Source organism: Guyanagaster necrorhizus (genome assembly GCF_019112545.1).
Source record: "Guyanagaster necrorhizus MCA 3950 unplaced genomic scaffold BT62scaffold_26, whole genome shotgun sequence".
Classification (NCBI taxonomy): Eukaryota; Fungi; Basidiomycota; class Agaricomycetes; order Agaricales; family Physalacriaceae; genus Guyanagaster; species Guyanagaster necrorhizus.
In genome coordinates this window covers 522848-532370 of record NW_025064905.1, presented here as the reverse complement: position 1 = coordinate 532370, position 9523 = coordinate 522848, and the positions used below count along the sequence as shown (strand labels likewise).

The 9523-nt window shown below is 39.9% G+C and overlaps 1 protein-coding gene across 1 annotated transcript; it reads right to left on the bottom strand.

Annotated features, from left to right (window-relative positions):
* Positions 1-717: 717 nt before the first annotated feature.
* Positions 718-1888, bottom strand: BT62DRAFT_935669 (uncharacterized protein). Its single transcript, XM_043186995.1, has 3 exons — positions 1533-1888; positions 1435-1480; positions 718-902 (listed from the first exon to the last, which is right to left on the bottom strand). Exons 1-3 carry the CDS (start codon positions 1764-1766, stop codon positions 895-897), a joined length of 288 nt encoding a protein of 95 aa, XP_043036446.1. The 5' UTR covers positions 1767-1888; the 3' UTR covers positions 718-894.
* Between the last annotated feature and the right edge of the window lie 7635 nt (positions 1889-9523).

Below are 9523 nucleotides of genomic sequence, written 5' to 3'. Positions count from 1 at the left end.
CACATATGAAATGCAGAAGATTGGAACTGGCACTATATATACCAGCCAGAGCAAGCTGATGAACATAGATTAGCTAAAGAAGGAGAGAAAATGCTTTAATTGTGGCCAGAAGAGACATCTGTTGAGGGACTGCCCAAAGAAGAAACATACTCAAGAAAACATTAGAGTGCAGATTGCCAAACTGCAGAAGGAAGATGAAGAACTCAGGAAGGAAACAAAGACAGAGAAGATAAAAGATAGGGCTGACCAGTGAGCAATTCCACTGAATTGGCCAAAAAACTTAGTGGTGTGTCTCAAACAGCTGCTAAGCAGACTGATAGTATCTCTATAGTTACATCTATACCTATATTATCTGCACATTTGAATATACAGTTGACTATCTCACAATGCATATGGTTGGAAGACACCAAAACCATATGCATTTATAGATTTATGCAGAACCAAAATAGTATGTGATGTGACATGTGACATATGTGACAATGTCATCATTGCCCCAAAATGCTGTCAGTGGCTTTTGGGTCAGCTTTCCATGCATCTCCTTGAATAATGCTCCTCTCAACTTCCTCAGCTGTAGTACTAATCCACTCTGGTCATCTTGTGAAACATAAAATGCCTCCAGCTTTCGAATAAGCTCAAATCCTTCTCTTGTAGTTATTAAGGTCTGTTCTTCCTCATCCTTCTCATCCTCCTCATCCTCCTCCTCATCATCAATGACAGTTATTTCCTCATTTTCTACTGCAATATCATGCTTGACAGCAGCAACAATCTCCTCATCTGTTGGCATTGTCTCAAGATCTTCAGTATACTTTTCTGCAATAGGGCTAACCATCTCTTTAATGGTTAGAATGGGACCAAACATGTGATTTTGTTATTTCAATTTGACAAGGTGGTCCTTCAACATGATCTTGTTACGATTTTTCCACTTTTCTTTTTATTTTCCTTTCCTTTTCCTCGGAAATGACCCCTATCTTGGCTTAATCAAAGCACTTAGGCCAGCGCTTAGGACTGTGGGAATGCTTAGCTCAGCAGCCCAGTCGGTCATTCTCCTATAGCGCTGCTGTGTGCTGTGAAGGGAGAGACAATGCTCCTTTTGTCTCTAAATTGCAGTGCATGACTACAGCTCTGCAGCAAGACAACAGCTTTTGTGGAGAGTCTGGCAATGATAGGGGAAACAGCTCTACAGCAGACAATATCTTTTGTGAACAGTTATTTATAGCACGATAACGAAACAGTATTTAAATAGCATAGCTCTCACTGTAATACCTCAGCTTCGAGCTAAAGTTTATTCTCTACCATCCTATCTCGAGCAACTGGCAACGCCTTGATCACACACCTCTATTAACACATCAGTGAACTCAGTCAGACATACTCAAAGTGCGAGGTACCAAACTGTTTATCACGTGTTAGTAGTCACATGGAGTTTGGGCTTAACAGATCTCTGCTGTCTGGAGCTGTTGAATAGGGGCAATTTGAGTGGAAGGTGTGTTCATTTTTGACTGTGATGAAGAAGCCAACTGATTGACTGCCTCCAGTACTTTACCAACATCATTCTCTGCATTCATAACAGCCATAAGAGCAGAATGCCAGTCAGCATCAGCATATTGATTTCCAAGCAGATTCTGCAATGTCTGTTCGATCCCTGGAAGTGTGTATTTGTCTGTTGAGACAAAGTCATGAACAAGGTTCCATGCAGACTTGAGAAGTGAGGCATTTTGGAAATCATTGGGTGGTGTGGTGGGCTGTGATTCAAGTGCATTGTCAGACATTATACCAGTGTGTTTCCAGCAGTTTGCTATTATTTCACTGCTGACATTTGCCCAAGCATCATAAGCAATAGTCATAGCTTCAAGGAGATCAAGCTTGATGATCTCAGACTCTCCAAGATCATTGAGATCAAATGCATGAATACACATGGTATTCTGATAATGTGCCTTGAAGCAGTGGATAATACCAGCATCTAGCAGCTGGACATATGGAGTCAGGTTGGGCTCAAAGAACTCCAGCTTTGTGTTATAGGGTGTATAAGCAATGGAATGCCCTCAAAAGTTGTCCAAGATCAGCAGAACCTGTTGCATCTCCCTCTTCATCTTTAAATCAAACATCTTCACCCACTCTGTAAATATTTTGCTCATCATTCAGGCCTTTTTGTTATTCCAATAATAGAATCCTATCATTGTTGGACTCTTTTTTTTGAAACACCATAGTTGCTTCAACTTTCCAATGAAAACAACTGGCATTCACTCACTCCCATCTGCATTCACAGCAAAACACATGGTGATACAGAACTTGTTCTGTTTCCATCCACTTATAGGACCAGATACCAAGGTATGATCTGGGATGGCAAAGATGACAAGACCAGATTCATCAATATTCCATCTGTCCTGCATTACATATTTCACTATAATGCTGTGAAGGCACACATGTTCTTTTTCCACTGCTGCCATATCCACTGAGCCTGCTTCTCCATGCTGCTGAACCTCCTGAATCTTCCATGCCTTGCAGAATGACCTCAACCATCCCTCTCCTTTCAAACACTGATCCTCTGGAATATTCATCAGATTTTCAATCCAATTTCACTTCTCTATCAGCATTGCACTGGTTACAGTCTCATCTTGGAGCTGCATATTCTGATATCAGGATGCAATAGCATGCTTCACATCAGGTTGGATGACAATGTGAGACTTTTTGGATGATAATGCATTAGAATTCTCATTTGCATGCTATTCGATTTTTGCATGAGATGTCAGTTTTCATAAAAGAGTTGGTTGAGTAAAGAGCAGTGCACCTTTCTTTCAGTTTGTGAAATGTGTCACAATGTCAGCATGTCAATGGGAAGGATGGTTATCAACATATTTGAATATTATGAGCCAGTCTCCTATTGTGAGGTGTGGGTGAGAGATCTGCTTTGGAGGCTGAGCCAATGATGTATACATTGGAACTTTCTCCTTCTGTTTTGTATGCTCATATGGATTTCCAGGTTTAGCACATGGTTTTCATGTTGGTTCAGGAGGCATGTTTATAGAGATATAGGCTGCACCACTTTACAATAGTTTTTTTTATGTTTGTTATAGTCCATACAAACAAATTATGTTCTTTATTGTTCTAATATATACACAATATCATATCAGCTTACTACAATTTTAGATCTGACAATGCATATTCCTAACTAAAACTATATGCATTATGCGATATGCATTTCTAGCCTATTTTTCTGCTCTCTAACTGCATTCCAGCCCAATCTGTATGCAAAGTCAGAATTATGCATTTTGACATCATGCATTATGAGATAGTCAACTGTACTCCATTCTGTTGTTATAAGATCACTGAGAGAATTACTTAGACCAAAAACTCAACCACCTATAAGCTGAACAGAGAGAGTGATCCTCATAGGATGACTTAAGCCCTTTGACACTGAATGGACTTGGCATGCCATCAAGGATGTAAAGAATGAAAAAGAAGCAAAGGCAGTACTTAAGAACTAGGTATATAAAACCTGAGCCAAAGAAGTGATCAACAAGATAATTGAGGAGATGAGAAAGGCTAAATGATGCTGAGCTCTGGAATAGCTCAATGAGCTTAAAGGACCCCAGAAGTATATTCAATGGCAGAAGACCTCAGAATGAGACTTGACTATCAAGGCCCAAATCAAGACACTTACATCTTGATGCACATATGTAGTAACTGTCCTTATTGACAGTGACTGTATAGAGGGCTCTATTAATCAAGCTTTCATTGACAAGCATAAACTTTTCACTCAAGCAACAGCTGTCTCTATCTCAGTATATAATGCTGACAGAACCAAAAATCAGATTAGCTCAATTATAGAGTTTATCAAATTATGACTCACTATCAGTGATCATTTAGAGTGAATCAACTTGGCCATCACTAACTTAAGGACTAAGAAGGTATTCCTTGGTCATGATTGGCTCATCTGATACAACCCACTTGTTAACTGAAAAACTGGCCAGATCATGTTTGTACAATGCTGATGCTGCAAAATTCTGTTTGAACTGCTGGATGAAGATCCTGATGATCAATGAGATAAAAAGATGGAGGATAGTGAAACTATTCTTGCTATGAATATGTAACAAGCAATACATCATGCTAATAACTTGGCTGCAAAGGCCAATGCAGAAAGAGAGAAAAAGACATTTAAAGAGATAGTACCTGAATGGGTCTGTATTATGATTTTTCTACTTTCTTTTGCCTTTAACCCCTATTTATGCTTAGTCAGAGCATCTAGCTCAGCATTTAGAACTGTGGGACAGGCTTAGTCATCATAACAAGCCTAGTCAGTCATTGTCTTTTGATACAATACTAATGCTCAATAATGCATAAAGAATCTTTTGTAAGTAGTAATGATGCTCAAGGACAAAGGGCATAACAACAAGCACAGACACAATAGATAGTTATAATTATAGTAGAATATTCTGTAGTATATAAGTAGAATAGCTCTTGCTGGTACACTCCAGCTTTGAGCTAAAGTTTATCTTTATACTATTTTACTCTCAAGCCAACTCTAAAAGCCTTGATGCATATTGATCTATAGTCATATATAGTGAACTCTGACATTCCACTCAAAATGCAAAGTAACATCAGTTTATCATGTGTCTAAGATTATATGCAGCTTGGGTTTAACAATTAGCTTGAAGCTTCAACTTCTCTTTCTTCATGCACAATAATATGGAGGAAACTAAATGCCATCCATCAACCTGAACTCCTTCAACTTTGACTGAGAATTCTTTGATCTCCTAGCTTCTATCATTGGAATGCTATTAGAATTATTAGTGATCATTCAGCTGTGCTGAGAATGCCAATCAATCACTATCTGAGTAGTTAGACACTATCAGAAATTTCAGAACATTAGATGCATCCTACAAAATGTAACCTCTGATCTACCCCTCCATGACATCTCTCATACCCTCCAACCCTCCTTTCAGCCTGAGGAAAGAACCATACCTGAAGCCAGGCCTAGCAACCCACATTCAGAAAATATTTAGGAAGAGAAGGAGCACTAATATCTCCCTCAACTCTAATGACTCTATAGAAATAATGACAATCACCTCATAGAGTTCAGGAACCTATAGGTTCTATCTCTCATCTCTAACCAAAAGAATGAGAACCTCCTCATAAACTTCTTTAATGACTTGCTGTCTCCTGACTCTTCCTCCACTATATGAGCACCTGGCATTGGAGACCACACTAAAGACTCTCTTGATGCCCCTTGGATGGCTTTAAGATCTTGAAGTATTTCACTAAACCCAGGACACAAGTCACTCTATGCTATCCTGACTGAAACACCCTCTGCTGCATCGTCCTGCAGCCACAATAGCTCTGAGATAGGCAATGACCAAGAGAGATAAGAAGAAATCAGACAATGAAGAGAGGCAGCCTGAGATAGAATTATCCAAAGAATATTCTCAGACTGGGACCTTCAAGTCTCATTTAATTATGACACAGCAGTTCAACAGCAGCAGCAGCAATAGAAGAAGCAAGCTCAGACTGATCCTGAGCAAACTTGAGAAGAACTTGCTGAGTATACTTAAGCTGAAGCTCAGTGAGTATATAAAGAAAAATAAGAAGATAGAAGGAGACAATAGTGGGAATATGAAAATGAGGCTGTCCACTTCAGCTCTGCCTCCCTCAGCAGATATAGACTCTGAATGGAGTCCACTCACTCTCCTTTCTGAGAGCCCAGTACCTCAACTGACCCATGAGCAGAACCTTATAGTCCTGTCACTCTCAGTAAAGCTATAAGAAGAGACCATACTCCTCCTCCCCAAAGAAACAATACTCCCTCTCCATGAATTCTCAGTGCTGACACCACCCATTTGGATGCAGAGTCCATTCTTGACCTCTACAGGCTATGAGTACCTCTTAATGCCCATATCTCTGACCACATTCTCAGGAGATTCCTCAGAAGCTAAGTTGCTAGATAGTTTTTCAATTCAGAGTTCTATAGAAACTTCAAAATTTATTGCAAGAAACTGGTGGCAGCATGAGCACATGGCAGGACTCAGTATGATGTTGAAATTGGAGCCAGTCTCTGAGTATGCACATCCCCAGTCAATGGAAATACCAAGACAGGATCTAGCATCTAGTGCAGCCAGCTCTCTGGTGACAGTTAGACTTTCTGAGGTGAATATCTTTGACCAGCCCATTGCTTCCCTCCTCAGGAATGATGAGGAGAGCAGCATGGTTGAGAACAAGGGCAGCAGTGAAGGCCCCTATTGACTCAAGAACTTCATGAAATATACAAAAGAGGACATTGATGAAGAAGCATTAAGAAAGGAAATACAAAAGAATAGAGAAGGAGAGTATCAGGACCTCTATGAGAAGAGGGTAACATTTCTATAGCATGATACCAAGTGACTTATATTGCCTTTAGAACAACAATATATTAATATAGAACAGCTGAAATGGCAGGAAATTTTATAGTATGCAGCTATAAAACATATGGTGGATGTCTACAACAGAAGGCATCCTAAAGACCAGTTAGCCAATCTACTAGCTTACAAGTCAAAATTTGACATCCAGCCAATGCTGTGGACACTGTCCATGGCACCAAAGCAAGCTGTATATATGGCTCTATCTATCTGAACCTATCAAAGCCAATACTCATATATGACACTGTTGATCCAGTCACTAGCAATCTGGCTCTCCTGCTTCTGGCCTCAGCCAATCACTCAGCCTGAAGGATTTCACAATCCTTGAACTGGCAAAGGAAGCTGGCTGCTTGGAGAGCAACCTCTGCCTGACAATACTGAAGGAAGCAGTAGCAAGGAACCTATATGGAATGATCCTGAGACAATCAAACTCAGATTTACAATTTGGAATGAGGTCATCATTCAAAAGAAAGCCCTTCCATAAGAAAGTCTGGTAGCTGATGACAACCCTCTGCATTCCTTCTCTAGCCCATCAACTGACTGGCAATGACTGTCTTTTAACCAGTGGTCTAATCTGATGGGTGTGCTCCCAGAAAATGCCACTGTACTTTAGTGCAAACCCATTCTGCTTTGAATGCCTCAGCCTTTTAAGGGTCTCTCTGATGACATCAACTGGTTCCTCATAGACTGTGAGCAATATTTTGAAGTCTATATCACATACTTGGAAAATGACATGAATAAAGTAGCATTTATGGTCTTGTACCTGAAGGACAAGGCAAAGACATGGTGGATACTAATTTCTCCTAATTTCTACTCTACTATCTGGCAGCATCATCATTTTCTCTCTTGGCCTGTCTTTAAGCAAATGCTTAATGATAAGTTTATCAATCTGGCTGTTCAAGAAGTCCACAAATCAAAGATCAAGGAATTCTGGATGGGTGACAAGGCAGTGACCAAGTACTTTAATAAACTGGAGTGACTTGTTAAGTTCACTGGAATCCAGAATAATATTGCTGATGACAGATGCATAGTTGAGGCCCTCAAATGAGGAGCATCTACATTATATATCAAGATAATCTCTGATATCAGGAAGTTCATCCCAAAGGAATATAATGAATAGAAGGAATGCATTATGAAGGTGTACAAAGAAAGGCAATGGCAGAAGGTGGAGCAAGCTAATCTGCAGGAGTATCAGAAGCTGAGCCAGTCATTGACTCCACAAAAATCCAGCAATCAAGCTAAGACCAGATCATTAACTACTAGTATAGCATCATATGGCACTCAGAAGACAGAAACTGAGATAACATACACCAGAGCAGGGAAGCCTATAAACATCAATAGAATGAAGAAGAAGAGCAAGTGCTTCAATTATGGGCAGAAGAGCCACATGGCAAAGGATTGCCTGAAGAAGAAGTGGACCTGGGAGGATATCAGAGCTCAAATTGCTGAGTTGCAGAAAGAGGAGAAACAACTCAGCAAGGACATAAAGGTGGAGAAGGTAAAAGAAGGGGCTGATCAGTGAGTGATTCCACTGAATCAGTCAAAGAACTTGACAGGACTGTAAAAGTGGCCACTGGATAAACTAATAGTTCTTCTGTAGGTACCAATATGTCTAAATTATGTGTGCATTCAAATATACCCACATTGGCCACTGCACATCCTGTCTCTGAATTGCTGAAAACTAAAACTCAAATGCCTATGAGCCAAATAGAGAGAGAGACCCCCAACAAGATATGGCTCAAGCCATTTGAAACTGAATGGACCTGGTGAGCCATCAAAGAAGCACTGACAGAGGAGGCAGCAAAAGTAGTACTCAAAAACTGGATATACAAGACCTGAACTGAGGAAGTGATTGATGAAATGATCAAAGAAATGTGAAGAAAGGAATAGTGTTGAGCCTTAGAGTGGCTTGACAAACTCTGTGGGCCACAAAAATACATCTGTCATGCCAAAACCCTGAGATAGGACCTTATGACTAAGGCTCAAATTGAAATCTTAACCAATTGATCTGTCCATGCTGTTGTTACTCTGATTGACAGTGGATGCATCAAGAGCTCAATTAACCATGCTTTCATCAACAAGCACAGCCTCTCAACCTGTGCAACTGCCACCCTCATCCCTGTCTACAATGTAGACAGAACAAAGAATCAGGCCAGCTCAATCACTGAATTCATTGAATTATGACTAACTATTAGTAATCACTCTGAATGGATTGACCTAGCTATAACAGATCTGAGAATGAAGGAGATTTTTCTGGGTCATGATTGGCTGATCTAACACAATCTGCTAATCAACTGGAAAACCAGCCAAGTCACCTTTGCATGCTGCAAATGCTGAAAGATCTCATTTGAGTTGCTAGATAAAGATCCTGAGAACCAGTAGGATGAAGAAATAGAGGATGGTGAAACAATCCTCACTATGGATCTGGAAAAGACCATCCACATATGCACTATGCACTATGCTAATAACCTGGTAGCAAAGGCTAATACAGAGAAGGAGGAGAAGATATTTGAGAAAATAGTATCAGACTGAGCCTGAAACTACTGGGACCTATTCGAGAAGGAAAGGTTTGATGAACTGCTGGAGCCAAAATCCTGGGATCACACTATTGAGCTAATCTCTAATGCCAATGCTAATCTGGATTGCAAGATCTATCCTCTTAGCAATTACAAGCAACAGAAACTTGATAAGTTCCTGGAAGAGAACCTTTCTAGTGGATGCATCTGGCTATCAAAGTCCCCCATGGCTTTGCCATTCTTCTTCATCAAGAAAAAGGATAGCAAACTCCAACTGATCCAGAATTACTGAAACTGAATGAAATAACAATCAAGAATTACTACCCACTCCTCTTAATTTTAGAACTCATGAACAAACTTCAGGAGGCCTGGTACTACACCAAAATGGATGTTTGCTGGGGATATAACAATATGCATATTAAAGAGAGCAATGAATGAAAGACAGTCTTCCAAACAAACCAAGGACTCTTTAAATCTATGATTATGTTTTTCAGGCTAACCAACTCTCTCATAACCTTCCAGTGGATGATGAATGATACATTCAAAAATCTCATTGCCACTGGAAAGATCACTATCTATTTGAACAATATTTTAATCATATCCAAAACAAAGAACAAACAT

What these genes read in the sequence shown, in the direction of transcription:
- BT62DRAFT_935669 (XM_043186995.1), bottom strand. Translation starts at nt 1,766, where the DNA reads ATGTCTGACAATGCACTTGAATCACAGCCCACCACACCACCCAATGAT. An exon ending in AGAATGATGTTGGTAAAGTA is followed by an intron (nt 1,481 to 1,532) that starts CTGGAGGCAGTC and finishes AAATGAACACAC; the next exon opens with CTTCCACTCAAATTGCCCCT.